The sequence below is a fragment of the Pangasianodon hypophthalmus genome, chromosome 3 (assembly GCF_027358585.1).
Source record: "Pangasianodon hypophthalmus isolate fPanHyp1 chromosome 3, fPanHyp1.pri, whole genome shotgun sequence".
Classification (NCBI taxonomy): Eukaryota; Metazoa; Chordata; class Actinopteri; order Siluriformes; family Pangasiidae; genus Pangasianodon; species Pangasianodon hypophthalmus.
Window position 1 is genome coordinate 33798608 of NC_069712.1, and position 16439 is coordinate 33815046.

General features: G+C 41.7%; 2 protein-coding genes across 2 annotated transcripts; both read right to left on the reverse strand.

The window, feature by feature from the left end:
• Positions 1-651: 651 nt before the first annotated feature.
• six1a (SIX homeobox 1a) lies at positions 652-3421 on the reverse strand. Its single transcript, XM_026939310.3, has 2 exons — positions 2032-3421; positions 652-1114 (listed from the first exon to the last, which is right to left on the reverse strand). The coding sequence occupies exons 1-2, from the start codon at positions 2589-2591 to the stop codon at positions 856-858; spliced, it is 819 nt and encodes a 272-aa protein (XP_026795111.1). The 5' UTR covers positions 2592-3421; the 3' UTR covers positions 652-855.
• A 1452-nt stretch (positions 3422-4873) lies between these two features.
• Positions 4874-16035, reverse strand: six4a (SIX homeobox 4a). The gene is made up of 3 exons (XM_026939485.3): positions 14769-16035; positions 9456-10054; positions 4874-6046 (listed from the first exon to the last, which is right to left on the reverse strand). The coding sequence occupies exons 1-3, from the start codon at positions 15494-15496 to the stop codon at positions 5760-5762; spliced, it is 1614 nt and encodes a 537-aa protein (XP_026795286.3). The 5' UTR covers positions 15497-16035; the 3' UTR covers positions 4874-5759.
• Positions 16036-16439: the final 404 nt, after the last annotated feature.

The following is a 16439-nucleotide window of genomic DNA, read 5'->3' on the forward strand; positions in this document are numbered from 1 at the left end:
CGGTTTTTAACCCATAAACATTACAATAAACACTTTCATTAATAACTAATAATAATTACAGGAATTTTATTAAAATAAAAAAGTATATTAAAGTAAACTTTAACTGCACTTCTGACGTCTGAGCTCAGGGAGTGAAAATGTTTCAGCTCGTTTTTCTCTAATTAATCACCAAGAACAGATTCATCCGGATAAAAGCTTTCTAAAGAAGAAGATGAGAATTTATTCAGAAGAGAATATTCAGAAAATAAAAATAAAAATGAAGAACTCTTAGAAAACCATTAGAACCGAGCCTTTAACTTAGAACGCTTCTTTATAGCTATTATTTATAATGTTTATTATAATTTATAAAGTTAATACAATATTATATTATTTATAACTTTTAAACATGTTTAGATCAGAAAATATCACCAGTTCCCTGTTAATTGAATTATTTTTAAATTTTATTGCTTTAGGATTTATTTCATTAACTGACTTTTTCATTAATTTATTTATTTATGATCTGATTTACATTTTATCTGTTTTTTTTGTTTAGATATTATTTTTCCTAAACCTATTTTCAGTTTTTGTTTTTAATGTTTTTTTTTTAAACTTAATTAGGTAATTAAACAGCTATTAAATCTGGCTTGAAGGAGCAGACTGACGTTTATGGAGGTTATTTATTTATTTATTTATTTTTAAAAAATGAACTTTTTTTTTTAATAAAAAAAAACACTGGACAAAAAATTTTTATAAAATCCACACAATCAACTGGAGTGCAAAATACCGTGTGTGTGTGTGTGTGTGTGTGTGTGTGTGTGTTGCAGTGACACAAGCTGTAATACATAATAATAATACTAATAATAATAATAATAAGCTTTAAGGTCCCGGCTCACTGAGGGTCTCTGTTAAGGCTCTTAGCAGCGGCTCGTGTGTGTACCGGGTCTGGGTACCATGTGGGTCCGGGTTCAGGTTCCTGGTGGGTCTCAGGTTCGGGTTGACTTGGTGAAGCAGTCGATGGGCGGGGTTTGGGGTTGGTCTGGGGGCGGGGCTTCTTGGTGGAGAGAGCTGCTCTTCATCCTCCTCCTCAGAGCTGCAGAGCTGAAGAGGTTTATTAGTGCTGACATCTCCACTGTCTCTGTGAATAAACACACACACACACACACACACACACACACACACGCACACACGCACACACACACACACACACACACACATACATGTCATCACACCTCAGTCTGCTGTAAACACTCCAATAAATGTGAATAAAAATTCAGACCTGAATATACAGTGTGTTTCGAAAGTTTGCTTTATTGGTGTGACAAAATGTTACCTTCATACTGCCAAAGATACAGACTTAGTTAGAAAATAACTACAGAAATAAACAAACAAACAAATAAATAAGTGTTTGTTCCTCAGTGCTCAGTGTCCTCAATTATTCTCTACATCTTCTTACAGAAAAGCAAAATGTTTCAAACAAAATAAATACAGAGGGTTTTATATTCCACTTAAACTAGCTGTGTGTGTGTGTGTGTGTTTTATTTTGGAATCCAAATAAACAACGGAATTATTTTTCTACATTCCACTTCATGTACTTCAGACTACACATACAGTATGTGGATATTTGAATGATTAGTATTTATAGATTAATGATAATTGAATAAGAATTTTTTTAGTAAACAGCTTTGAGTGAATGTTTATTTCTGTTTGTTTATTATTGTCCTCTGATTATTGATGATTAGAATCTGCACTCTCACAGATTAAAACTGTACCAAACTGTACTCTTCCTTGTCTCTGGTGTGGCACCAACAAGAGGAAATGTTTTGTACCTGTAGTGTGTGTTATCTCTTACCTGGGAAGGTGTGTGTGTGTGTGTGTGTGTGTGCGCGTGAGTGTGTGTGTACTTTTAATGGTTTGGAAATGGAAACACAGTAAAGGTGCAGGTCGTGTGCTGGTGTTTACTGAAGCAGAGTTACAGCAGTTGGAGTTGTGTGTGTGTGTGTGTGTGTGTGTGTGTGTGTGAGAGAGAGACAGCGCAGCACGGTTACAGCTCACCTGTCCTTGGCCTCGGCGGCTCGGTCTCTCTGTCTGCGGTTCTTGAACCAGTTGCTGACCTGTGTGGTGGTCAGTCCGGTGGCGTCGGCCAGCTGCCGCTTCTCTCGCGGGGAAGGGTAGGGGTTGTGTGTGTACCAGTCCCGCAGCACGGAGCGCGACTTCTCCTTGAAGCAGTAGCTCGTCTCTTCTCCGTCCCAGATGGTGCGCGGCAGCGGGAACTTCCGTCGCACGCGGTACTTCCCCACGGCCCCGAGCGGGCGGCCGCGCAGCCTCTCCGCCTCCGCGTAGTGCGCCCTGAGCCACAGCTGCTGCAGGCCGGCGTGGTTCTGCGCGGAGAACTGGTGGCTCTCGAGGATCCGGTAGAGCTCGCGGAAGTCTCCTCGGTGGAAAGCCACCGCCGCTTTGGCCTGGAGCACCGACTCGTTCTTGTGCAGGCGGTCGCACGCCGGAAGCGACCACAGGAAGCGACCGAGTCGCTCGAGATCTCCGCCCTGCTGAAGGACCTCACACACACACGCCACCTGCTCCTGCGTGAAGCCGAAGCTCGGTGAAGTCGACATCGTGGTGATGATACTCTACTCTACAGCGCGATATCCAACCGCGGTACGATAACCATCCCCAAAACTGAAGCTCCTCTGAGACCCTGAGAAGATCAGTGACTCCGAATTGGGCAGATCTTCACAAACCCACAAGCTCCAGAACATGAAGCTGTTCTTCTCAACAGAGGCGAAGGAACCGTTGGACTTTTCCCCCAGCAGAGCAGAGCAGCAGCTCCTCCAAACACTGGAACAAAGCTCTCTCAGTTCCTTCAGGGGATTTGGAGTTTCCAGTGGAGCGCCAGTCAGAAAGATTCCGAGAAGAGCAAGAAGAGCAATCAAATTTCCAAATCAGTGCTTCTAAGAAGAAAAAAATCCTGGAAAATTAAAAGAAAAGGACAACTAGAGCTCCAGATAAATGATACAAATCTCCAGACATGAGCAATTCCTTCAGGATGATGTGATTCAGAATCAAGGCTCCTCCTAAATTAGACATTCTTCCAACATCACAACTATCCAAACATCTCCGTTTACAATATTTACAGAAAACTGAAGGGTCTTTAGGTTAGAAGAAATGATGAACTTCCTGAATGTGAAACCTCTGAACTCCTTCAAGCGCTTAGAAGTGATTTTCTCCTCCTGCAGTGATGTCTATCGCTGATTTAAACTGGTTTTGGACTTCGATGTAGTGTGTGTGTGCGCGTGTGTGTGTGTGTGTGTGTGTGTGTGTGATTTTTAGTCGATTTGCTCTGAGCAGACTGAGCAGAACGAAAGTGTGCAGATCCACTTCTACACTGGAGGGCGGATCCTGAAACCGGAGACCCCCTTTACACCCATACACACACACACACACACACACACACACACACACACACACACACAGAGTTGCTCTTTCTCAATAACAGTGTGTCTCGTCCTTTTTTATTTTTTCATGCCTTTTATCTATTTTATATAATTACACACAGTTTATTATGGAATATACTGAAATATTTTCTAATAATTCATTGTACAATTTATTTTATCATATGCATTTTGAAACTATTAACTAAATTTAGCTATAATAATAATAATAATAATAATAATAATAATAATAATAAATGTTTCTATATTGTTTGTATTTTGTAAAACTTTTTTTTATAGAATTCTGTTTCTCTCTCTGGAAAAAATAATGAATGAAACCCACACAATCTGCTGGAGCTCAAAAATATAAGAGCAAGACCTCAACTTGGTTTTATCCTGTGTGTGTGTGTGTGTGTGTGTGTGTGTGTGTTACAGCAGTAGATACACACCCTAAATTAACCTCACAGTATTTGGCCAGCTGCAGTCTCGTCTCACACACAGCTAATAGAGATTTTTAATGACGAATGAATTTTTTCGTTAATAAATTTCCTGGTGTTGTGTGTTGATGAGCCGCTGTCACAGGGAGAGGGCGCCAACTAATCACACAAGTGCACACTTCAGAGTCAACACACACCAACACACACCAACACGAGCTCTTCTCCACCCAGATACGGCAAATCATTAAACGATTAACATGTACGTTTCCCATAAACAAAGCACGTGGTGTGTGAAACGCACTGATGACGTCATAATTGTCCTTTCCATAGTTTGAATGTCATGGATACTTTCTCTGTTTCTAAACATCCTGAAATACACACACACACACAAACACACACACACATACACAGCCGGTTTGGTCGCCCCAAATGATCAGACCCTTCACCTCGACGAATGGCCTCGTGTTTATTTGAATGAAAGCGGCCGAGTCGAGCCGAGTTCTCTAACCAGCTCCAGACTGAAGAGCATGTGCAACCCATCAGGACGCGGGGATTTTTTTACCTCCAGGGTCTCGTGCAGGATCAGCGCGTGCCTTCCTCTCACCACCACCCACTGCTTAAACCTTCTCATTCTCATATTTCCTAGCAGGAATCATTTTTTACCTCCACCGCAGACCAAACACTGACACTGAGCGCTCCAGCAATAACGCCTGGCCCGTTTTAATTCTGTTCAAAAAGAAGGAAAAAAGAAAGAAAAGCACAGGTCTGATTAAATAATAATATCAGCGAAGGGAACGGGAAATTCTCTGGAACAACATAAAAAATAAATATTCACATAATCCACAGTTTTGAAATGTGTGTCTTATTTATTAAGCTCGGGCTCCTCTCATCATTCTGTGTAGAAGAAAATGAATAAAACATAGCGAAGAAAATAATAATCAGAGCCATCAGATAAACGGATCATCATTCTGAACAGAGGAAAAAAAAACTCCTTCGTTCAGAAAACCTCTCTTCATTCAGCTGAAAAAAAATTGGCATTAAAAATAAAGTCCAATAATAAAATCATATAATGGCAATTAAATAGACAATAAGAATAATAATTACAATAAAAGAAAAATGTTTGTATTCAATAATTTATTGTTCTTTTATTTCAAAATAAAAAAGAGAAGAATTTTTTCAAAAAATCCTACTTAAATTTTGTATGTAAAATATTTTAATTATTTGTTTGTACATAAAGGATAGAGAGAGAGAGAGAGAGAGAGAGAGAGAGAGAAGAGTACAGTGGTTTATTATTTTATTAGATTTTTATTATAGTGGTTTTCTACACAGCCTGGTGTTATGTGCAGTGAGGAGGTGTGTGGTGATGCAGTAAGGTCAGTGGTGTACAGTCAGAAGGACATGAGTTTAAATCCCAGCCTCTGTAAGTCTATCTGTACGTCACTCTGGATAAAAACAACAGCTGATTCAGTAAATTTAAATAAAGCATGTTTTATATTTTAAAAAAACTGTATAATCTCACATTGACAGAGACACAGAGACAGCTGGCTGAACGTTCACTTCCTGTACAAATTCACTACACAGAGCTGTGCCAGAAACCACTTACACTCACCGTTTATGCAAATTAGTTATGACGCAATAATCGAAACGATTGGCTCGGATGAATTCTGCGATGTGCGCGAGTCCCATTTCTGACATTTTAAACTAAAGTAACAGTAAAATGTGAAAATGATACAGTTTGGCTTTTTAGCACTTCTTATCTGAAATTTAATAAATTCATCCTCTCATCTCACACACACACACACACACACACACACACACACACACACACACACACACTGAATACACTCAGTGGGAGAATAAATTCTAACGCTAATAAAGATAATTTAACACACGTCTCAAAATTCAGTTCATTTCTCTATACGTCTGCTGAAGTGCTCAGGAAGTCCGCACTGAGGTCAGAGGTCAACTGAGAGTCACGACCCCTGAACTCCGTCAGTTCCACCTGTGGAAGGTGTAGCGGTGTGTGTGTGAAGCGCAGGTGTGTGTTCTGCATGCAGGAAAAATCCACGTGTCGTTCACACTCCTGTTTGACTGGACCGAGCGCTGAAGAGTCGCCCAGGTTAAAGAGCACCGTGTTGGGCTGCAGAGGAGCCAAAGTCCCCCGCTCCTGCTCCACAGCTAAGCCGCTAACGCTAACCAGCACTACAGCAGAGAGAGAGAGAGGAGAGAGAGAGAGAGAGAGAGAGAGAGAGAGGGAAGAGGAGAAGAGGAGAGAGAGGAATGAGAAGAGGAGAGAAAAGAATGAGAGGAAGAGGAGAGGAGGAAGGAGAAGGATAAGAAGAGGAGAGAGAGAGGGATGAGGAGAGAGAGAGGGATGAGGAGAGAGAGAGAAAGATGAGGAGAGAAAGAGAGAGAGAGATGAGGAGAGAGAGAGAGAGATGAGGAGGGGGGATGAGGAGAGGAGGATAGAGAGGGAGGAGAGAAGGAGTGTGTTAATATAGAAAAATATTTTTTTAAACTGAAATAATTTTTTTCCATTAAATAAAAAAACTATAACAAACCAAACTGACAGAAATCTTCCCTAAGAACTGCTCTCCTGTTTTCGTTTTTTTTTAAGGTTCTAAGCGCTCCAGTTCTGGTTCCTTGTGGAAAATCACAGGAAGCTGTGTATTCTCTTAAACCCTGAGGATTCACCTTCACAGCACCCAACTCTAGAACCCTCACATGCTCTTCAGCTAGAACTGTAACAACTGATTGTAGAATATAAGATTTTTCAATCGTAGGTGATGGTGATCTCCACATCTGTTCCATCATACACACATCCGTCCTGGTTCTGCGTTATGAACCACACTCTGAGAACCGAGGCTCTCGAGTACATCATGTGGATGCGCTAACTTTTACACTCTTAGAAAAAAGGTCTTATCTAGAACTTTTAAAGCTTCAACAGCTGTTCCTCAACAGTTCCTCTATCTGAATGGGGTGAAAACTAGAACCTGCTTCTCTTAGGACCCAGCAGTTCTCTGGTTGTCCCTCTGAGGGAACCCTTGAAGGTTCTATGTGGAATCTTACAACAAAATGTTTCAGATCAGAAATGCTTCAGAGTAGAAAGCTATTAGTCACTAATTATACAAAGAATTCCTTAAAGAACCCGTGAAGAACCTTCTTAGGGTACTGGGTTTTATAATCACACTGAAGATCCTCCTCTGAGTTTTAATGACTATAAAACTCCAAAAACAGTGCACTATTTAGGGCGTAGGGTTCATACTAACCTACTGCAGTGCACTATTTAGGGCGTAGGGTTCATACTAACCTACTGCAGTGCACTATTTAGGGCGTAGGGTTCATACTAACCTACTGCAGTGCACTCTGTAGGGTGTAGGGTTCATACTAACTTACTGCAGTGCACTATTTAGGGTGTAGGGTTCATACTAACTTACTGCAGTGCACTCTGTAGGGCGTAGGGTTCATACTAACCTACTGCAGTGCACTCTGTAGGGTGTAGGGTTCATACTAACTTACTGCAGTGCACTCTGTAGGGTGTAGGGTTCATACTAACCTACTGCAGTGCACTCTGTAGGGTGTAGGGTTCATACTAACCTACTGCAGTGCACTATTTAGGGCGTAGGGTTCATACTAACCTACTGCAGTGCACTCTGTAGGGTGTAGGGTTCATACTAACCTACTGCAGTGCACTATTTAGGGCGTAGGGTTCATACTAACCTACTGCAGTGCAGTATTTAGGGCGTAGGGTTCATACTAACCTACTGCAGTGCACTCTGTAGGGTGTAGGGTTCATACTAACCTACTGCAGTGCACTCTGTAGGGCGAAGGGTTCATACTAACCTACTGCAGTGCACTCTGTAGGGCGTAGGGTTCATACTAACCTACTGCAGTGCACTCTGTAGGGCATAGGGTTCATACTAACTTACTGCAGTGCACTCTGTAGGGTGTAGGGTTCATACTAACCTACTGCAGTGCACTCTGTAGGGCATAGGGTTCATACTAACTTACTGCAGTGCACTCTGTAGGGCGTAGGGTTCATATTAACCTACTGCAGTGCACTCTGTAGGGTGTAGGGTTCATACTAACCTACTGCAGTGCACTCTGTAGGGCGTAGGGTTCATACTAACTTACTGCAGTGCACTCTGTAGGGTGTAGGGTTCATACTAACCTAATGCAGTGCACTCTGTAGGGTGTAGGGTTCATACTAACCTACTGCAGTGCACTCTGTAGGGTGTAGGGTTCATACTAACCTACTGCAGTGCACTATTTAGGGTGTAGGGTTCATACTAACCTACTGCAGTGCACTCTGTAGGGTGTAGGGTTCATACTAACCTACTGCAGTGCACTATTTAGGGCGTAGGGTTCATACTAACCTACTGCAGTGCACTATTTAGGGCGTAGGGTTCATACTAACCTACTGCAGTGCAGTATTTAGGGCGTAGGGTTCATACTAACCTACTGCAGTGCACTCTGTAGGGTGTAGGGTTCATACTAACTTACTGCAGTGCACTCTGTAGGGTGTAGGGTTCATACTAACCTACTGCAGTGCACTCTGTAGGGCGTAGGGTTCATACTAACCTACTGCAGTGCACTATTTAGGGCGTAGGGTTCATACTAACCTACTGCAGTGCACTATTTAGGGCGTAGGGTTCATACTAACCTACTGCAGTGCAGTATTTAGGGCGTAGGGTTCATACTAACCTACTGCAGTGCACTCTGTAGGGTGTAGGGTTCATACTAACTTACTGCAGTGCACTCTGTAGGGTGTAGGGTTCATACTAACTTACTGCAGTGCACTCTGTAGGGTGTAGGGTTCATACTAACCTACTGCAGTGCACTCTGTAGGGTGTAGGGTTCATACTAACCTACTGCAGTGCACTCTGTAGGGTGTAGGGTTCATACTAACCTACTGCAGTGCACTCTGTAGGGCGAAGGGTTCATACTAACCTACTGCAGTGCACTCTGTAGGGCGTAGGGTTCATACTAACCTACTGCAGTGCACTCTGTAGGGTGTAGGGTTCATACTAACTTACTGCAGTGCACTATTTAGGGCGTAGGGTTCATACTAACCTACTGCAGTGCACTCTGTAGGGCGTAGGGTTCATACTAACCTACTGCAGTGCACTCTGTAGGGTGTAGGGTTCATACTAACCTACTGCAGTGCACTCTGTAGGGTGTAGGGTTCATACTAACTTACTGCAGTGCACTATTTAGGGCGTAGGGTTCATACTAACCTACTGCAGTGCACTATTTAGGGCGTAGGGTAGAGAGAGAGAGAGAGAGAGAGAAAGAGAATGAGAGAGAGAGAGAGAGAGAGAGAGATAGAGGCTGATGTAAGTGAGAACAGGAACTAACTTGTCGTTCCATGACATTAAATCTTAACTATAAACCGTTAAAACGTTCATTAATAAAGTAAACATTGTATTGGTTGGGAAGTGGCTGCGGTATAAGCAGAATAAAACACTCCTCACTGTGCTGTTATGTGAAAATAATCCAGCAGTGCTAACAGTAACGCTGCTTCACCTCGTGCTGCATCTCACCATGTCATGGATTATTTTCATATAAGCGCATGATCTGCGGTGTGTTATTCCTTCCGTAACACTCTCACCTTGCTCTGGTGCAGAAGGCGAGGAAGATGAAGGCAGCTGCAGATGAGGAAGGGTTAAAGAGTCTCTCATCAGCGACGCTTCTTCACTTCCTCCATCTGCCGTGGCTTCATCTTCCAGAACGTAACTCGTGAGCTGAAGCTTCTCCACGTGATCGTACTCTAACCCTGAACCTGAAGCTCTGCTGTTCACCTCCGCTTCTGTGTCTCTGAAGAAAGAGATCGCTAACACGCCATCATCTCCTCCGTCTAATCTGTCCATCCTTTTCTCATGCACTCCATCTCCATGAGAAGAACCGATCGCTTCTGATCTGTCCATCTCTTTATCGCTCACTCTGGGTCTGTACTCCAGCGGCTGCAGAGTGAGACCCGGAGCGCCCAACAGGCTTCCTGTGGAGGAGAGGAACCTGGAGGAGGAAGGAAGGAAGGTCCCGTTAAACAGAATGTTTTTATCGTCTTCCGTCGGATGGAGTTCTGGGGCTCGGGAGGAAAGGGACACGTGTGATGTCATCGTATCAGCAGAGCCTGAGAGTGGACATGGAGACAGATCCTCACGTCCTTTACTGCTCTCGTCCTCGGTGCTGTGGTTCCCGTCTGATTCGCTGACAAAAAGACAGAGAGAGAAAGACAGAAAGTAGCATTTTAAATATACGTAACTCTCATCCTCACATCACACATCTCCACTCGTCTACACCTGATTAGCTTCACCTTGGGCTTTTAAAGGAACATGTGGCTTTGAGAATGGACATCCATCAGAAGAGAAAACACGATTACTCTGTGCATGTTTTTTTTTTTAAATTCACAAACCAAACATCAAGGAAAAGCATCAAAAAAAAAAAAAAAACAATGATGATGCGAATACGTATCAGCTTTTATTAGCTTAAAATACACAGGAAGTGATAACTGACAAAGAACTCAGTACTTGTACAGAGCACGCAGCGTAGTGACTCAAATCCAGTTACGCAATATTTACACAGGGAAACTTCCTCATGTTCAGAGTCGCGTTACGCACCGGCTCAACTTTCAGATTATTAAAATCACCTGCGTGTACTTCACACCTCTGAGGTTGCCAGATTTTTCTTGACTCTAAGTGTCTAAGGTGAGGTTTTTTTCAACAACGACAAGACCATCAGCGCACAACTTAATGAAGCGACAAGATACTAGAAAATTGTATATATAATACATAATGTGTGTTCGGGATGTAGGAGATTTTATTACACTAGTTTTTAGTTTTTAATTTTCTGAATTAATAAAATAAAACCAGTGTTTGTGTTCATTCCATGTGCTCTCCTGTAAAGAAAACGTGTCTGTGGTTTGAAGGATAATCGGACCAAGCGCTCATCTGCTACTTTTACAGAGAAGATTTACTTTCTTTTAGAATTTTATCTATAAAAAAATTCATTATTCCAGATAAAACAATGGCTCTGATTAAGAAGCGCCTGTTCCAATGTCCTTGATGCGGGAAAAAAACTTTTTGTGAACTATTAATTAATGAATAGTGTCATATTTATGTCTTTAATATTGGCTTCAGATAATCCTTTGGAGTATTTTTGAGCGTATTTACAGCCGGAATATAAATATATACATTTCAGAGTGATATATTGTAGTTACATGGAACTATCAGACAGCGGCGCTGGACTTAACGCTGCTCCTCACTCGAGCTGATATCACGCAAGAAACATGCACTTGAGCTCAAGATCAGAATGAAGCATAACTGAGACACGCCTCTGTTTTAGATAAACTCCGCCTCCGTGTGCGTAACTCTCACGTAACTTCTGAGCAGCGCTTCAGTCTGTAGTTCGGTCTGAGCTCTGAGTACTGACGTGTGTCATTTCAGTATTAAATCCTCCCTGAACGCTGAACTCTACTCTGAATTCAGCTCTGTGTGATTAACCTTAAACATTCTTAACTTTTCATAAAAGTCACTTATAATTCTTCTCACTTATCATGAGCTATTACTGTATATCAGCTACATTAGATACCGCATCTATCCAAAAGTCACCAAATGACCTCTGATGATGAAGGAGATTCTCACACAAAAGTATCTTCTAGCAGTGTGTGACATCAGCATTGTGTGTGTGTGTGTGTGTGTGTGTGTGTGTATTATTGTGTATGTGTTTGTTTGTGTATGTTTGCATTGGTGTGTGTGAGTCAGAAAGAGACCGAGTGAGGAGGTCACCTCCGCCAGGTGCACGTCAGCTTTGTTCACAAAAGTGAAAAGCGTGTAAAGGAGAAGACGTAAATGCTGTCTGCAGTGTGTGTGTGTGTGTGTGTGTGTGTGTGTGTGTGTGTGGGTGTGGGTGTGTAATGTGGGGGTCGTCTACTGCTGAAGAAGAGGTTTTCCTGTTCCCTTAGGCTAAAGGGCAAAGTAAATAGCGCAGAGTAATTTATAACACACGCACACACACACAGACACACACACAGACACACACACTCACACACACTCACACACACTCACACACACTCACACACACTCACAGTACTACTAAAGCTGAATTAAAAGAATTAAAAGCTTTCTGTTGGTGATTGACAGGATTATATAAAAGCAGTTTAATTTCTCGTGCCGAGTGAGCACCACGCTGCTTCCGTTTGCATACAGACCTGACACACAAACACCGCACAGGCTGATTCACACACACACACACACACACACACACACACTTCACGTGTCCGAGTGTGAACCGGGGGTTTATCCTTTCCACTTATTTACTGTAACTTATTTACACTCTCTTCTAGTGTTATTGCTATTAATATTAATATTAGCTGTAATAATAGTAGAAGTATTAGTATTATTAGTGTCAGTAGTAGAAGTACTACTGGTGTTAGTATTACTACTATTAAATATTATTAGTAGTATTGATAGAAATATTTAAGTATTAAGTAAAAGTATTAGTATTATTATTAGTTTTAATGTCAGGATTATCTGAAGTAGTGTTAATAGAAATACTGGTATTGGTATTATCAGAATTAGTGGTGTATTAATATTAGTACTATTGGTAGTAGTAACAGAGGTAGTAGAAATGTTATTATAAGTATTATTTGTAGTATTAGTATTATTGTTGTTATCATAAGAAGTGGTAGTTTTGGTACTGGTATTAGTAGTATGCTGCTAAGTATTAGTGATAGTATTATTAGTAGAATGTTATCATTAGCATTATTAGTATTAGTAGTAGGAAAGATATTGTTATTGTTGGTAGTATTATTGCTATTAGTAACAATAGTATTATCAGAAGTAGCCGCATATTAATATTAGTGTAATTAGTATTAATAGTAGTGGAGATGTCATTATCAGTATTATCAGTAATATTAATTGTTATTAGTAGAAGTATTAGTGGTAGCTGTAGTGGTAGAAGTATTACTGTTAGTATTATTAGTTTTAGTGGTAGTGGAGATATTGTTCCTAGTATTTGTATTATTAGTAGTATGTCATCATAAGAAGTGGTAGTGTTAGTATTGGTATTATTGGTAGGAGTATTAGTAGACATACAGTTATTAGTGTTAGTATTAATAGTAGAATTAGCATTAGTAGTATTAGTAGAAATATTGTTGTAGTATATATATTAGTAGTATTAGTGTTAGAGTTATAAGAAGTGGTGGTGTTCGTGTTGGCATTATTAGTAAAAGAATTAGCGTCAGTAGTATCAGTAGATTTAGCAGCAGTATTAGTAGGTTCAGTAATAGTATTAATAGATTTAATAGTAGTATCAGTAGGTTTAATATTAGTATCAGTAGATTTAATTGTATCAGTAGATTTAGTAGTATTAATAGATTTAATAGTAGTATCAGTAGATTTAATTGTATCAGTAGATTTAATTGTATCAGTATATTTAGTAGTATTAATAGGTTCTGTAGTAGTATCAGTAGATTTAGTAGTATCAGTAGATTTAATTGTATCAGTAGATTTAATTGTATCAGTATATTTAGTAGTATCAGTAGGTTTAATATTAGTATCAGTAGATTTAATTGTATCAGTAGATTTAGTAGTAGTATCAGTAGATTTAGTAGTAGTATCAGTAGGTTCAGTAGTATCAGTAGATTTAGTAATAGTATTAATAGATTTAATATTAGTATCAGTAGATTTAATTGTATCAGTAGATTTAATTGTATCAGTATATTTAGTAGTATCAGTAGGTTTAATATTAGTATCAGTAGATTTAATTGTATCAGTAGATTTAGTAGTAGTATCAGTAGATTTAGTAGTATCAGTAGGTTTAATATTAGTATCAGTAGATTTAATTGTATCAGTAGATTTAGTAGTAGTATCAGTAGATTTAGTAGTAGTATCAGTAGGTTCAGTAGTATCAGTAGATTTAGTAATAGTATTAATAGATTTAATAGTAGTATCAGTAGATTTAGTAGTATCAGTAGGTTTAATATTAGTATCAGTAGATTTAATTGTATCAGTAGATTTAGTAGTTTCAGTAGCTTTAGTAGGTCCTGATTTAACATCATGACGTTTAGTGCTTGGTGTCAGTGGTGTGTTTAAATTGTGCTCTATCAGAAACCAAGCGTTTGGGAAACCCTGATGAGAGTCGTGTCTGTATTTCAGCTTCGTGCAGTGCGTCTGTTTCACTCAGGCTTACAATATCACCATCATGATGGCGTCATGTTGACAGTGATAACAACGATAATGTGATACAGTTACACGCTGAATCATAGAGAAACACTTTCATCTCAGAACTGTCAAATATTTTCCTTATCTGATTGTTCAGAAATTCTTAAATGTGTTCATGTTGCTAGTCTGAAGGTTTTACTGTAGTACATGTGACTTTGCCAGAAAAGAAAGTTTTGGTTTTTTTTTTTTTTTTTTTTGATAAAATTCTGAGTTTAAAAACTGCCAGATAAAGAAAACTGAAAGTCTGGCACTCGGATGAGTGAAATTCCCTCAGAGACTGTTTTTCTCCGTAAAGGAAGCAGAGCTGAAACATCTCCTAAATCCTGATTTATCTCCTGAAAGCAGGTTCCGGACCTCCGGAGGCTCTTGTGCTGTTGCTGCTGCTGTGTCGTTTATACCTTTATTTCTGTAAACATTAGTGATGTGATGTAGCTTTAAACCTGATTCCTTTAAAGTGAGTTTAAGGTACAGCAGTGAGGTTGTACTTTGAGGTTATGTGCTTTAAAGTTTCACTACATTACCTCCTCCAGGTGAAAGATGAACACTGAAGGTACAAGACGAAGTGTAGTCAGTTTACTTTCTTTGAATTTGCTTTGCGTTTAACCCGCAGTGAACCCTGAGACTTGGCAGATTCCTCATTTGCATATTGCACATTTGCATATTGCTCTCAGCTCACCTGCATTGCCCCTCATGCCCCTCACCTTTTGGACGGGTTCCTGTCTCTCTGCCGCCGGTTTTTGAACCAGTTGCTGACCTGAGTGAGAGACAGTCCCGTTACTTTGGCTAAGTTCCTCTTGTCCGCCGGTGACGGGTAGCGGTTGCGCGCGTACGCGTCCCGGAGCGCGTTTCGTGAGCGCGCTTTGAAGCAGTACACGGTCTCCTCTCCGTCCCAGATGGTGCGCGGAAGCGGGAACTTCCGGCGCACGCGGTACTTGTCCACAGCGCCGAGCGGGCGGCCGCGTGCCTTCTCCGCCTCCGTGTAGTGCGCCTTGTACCAGAGCTCCTGCAGCGCGGCGTGGCACGCGGGACTGAAGCTGTGGCCCTGCAGGATGCCGTACAGCTCGCTGTAGCGCGCCTGGTGGAAGGCGACGAGAGCGCGCGCGCGGAGTACACTCTCACCACCACCACCGCCGCCGCCGCCGAGAGTGCGCAGGAACCGGGCCAGGCGGTCCACCCGTCCCGCCTGCTGCAGCGCCTCGCACACACACGCCACCTGCTCGGCGGAGAAGCACAACGGAGACGGAGACGAGGAGGAGGAGGAGGGCGATGATGATGAAGATGATGATGAAGGAGAGAAATCAGCGGCGGCGGCAGCGGGCGCGCGCGCAAAATACTCAGAGTCGTCCGCGTCCTCGTCGTCTTCCTTCGCGTCCCGCGGCGGCGCGCGGACCTCCGGCGTCTGACTCACATTCAGGCCACAGGAAGACATGCCTGAGTTAATTGTTCACTCCATTCAGTCACTCTTCCGCCTCGGGATCCGGTTACCGGGTGTCGGGTGTCCTTTCGCCAAATGTTACTTTTACTCCTCCGAGGAATCCTATCATGGCCAGAGGAGGGAGGGAGGGAGGGAGGAGGGAGAGGGGGCGTGTTCACCTTCCCAAACACTAGACTGGCTGAAACGGGGGAGGGGGAGGAGCTAAAGAAAGTTTAACCTGTCACTCAGGTGCACCAGGTGTTTCCTCTGGAGAGACCTGATTGGTGAGGGATCTGTAGAGGCGGGGCCAGCGCAGATCTGCTTCTGTCACTCAGAAAAACAGCCCTTCTGCTAGCTCACCTGCACACAGGTGACCGGTGGGTTGTCTCTAGCTTGTTCCAAATGACACAGGAGCACCGCCGGACCATCAGCTTTGTGCAGTTTAGGATTCCTTCTAGTGCACCACATGTTCACTGTGTACGTAATGACGTCATGGCGTCATGTTCAAATCAAACCTCCAGCCGACAACGGCAGTATAACTGACCTGAAATCAGCCTGAGGGCTCACCTGCGCCAGGTGCTTCCTCTGAAGAGACCTGAGGGGTCTGTAAAGGGGCGGGGCCAAAGCTTCTGTATCAGCTGTCAATCAAAAAAGCATACACAGCTCACCTGGGCAAAATGTGAAGAACACCTTATCACTTCACTTACATGAACATCATCCAAATATTCAATATTATTCAACACATCAGATAAATGTTTACAGTCATATTTAAATCTAAATATAATTTTTAATAAATTTCCATCCACAGACATATGAAGAGTAGATGTGTGATGTTACAAATAATCAGCACTTCTGATATTTAAATATTCAGATTAACATTATTAACTAATGCAGAATTAGTTCAGAATTATAATAACTGAATAATAACTTTCACAAAGTTTACAGCAGTTGATTGTGA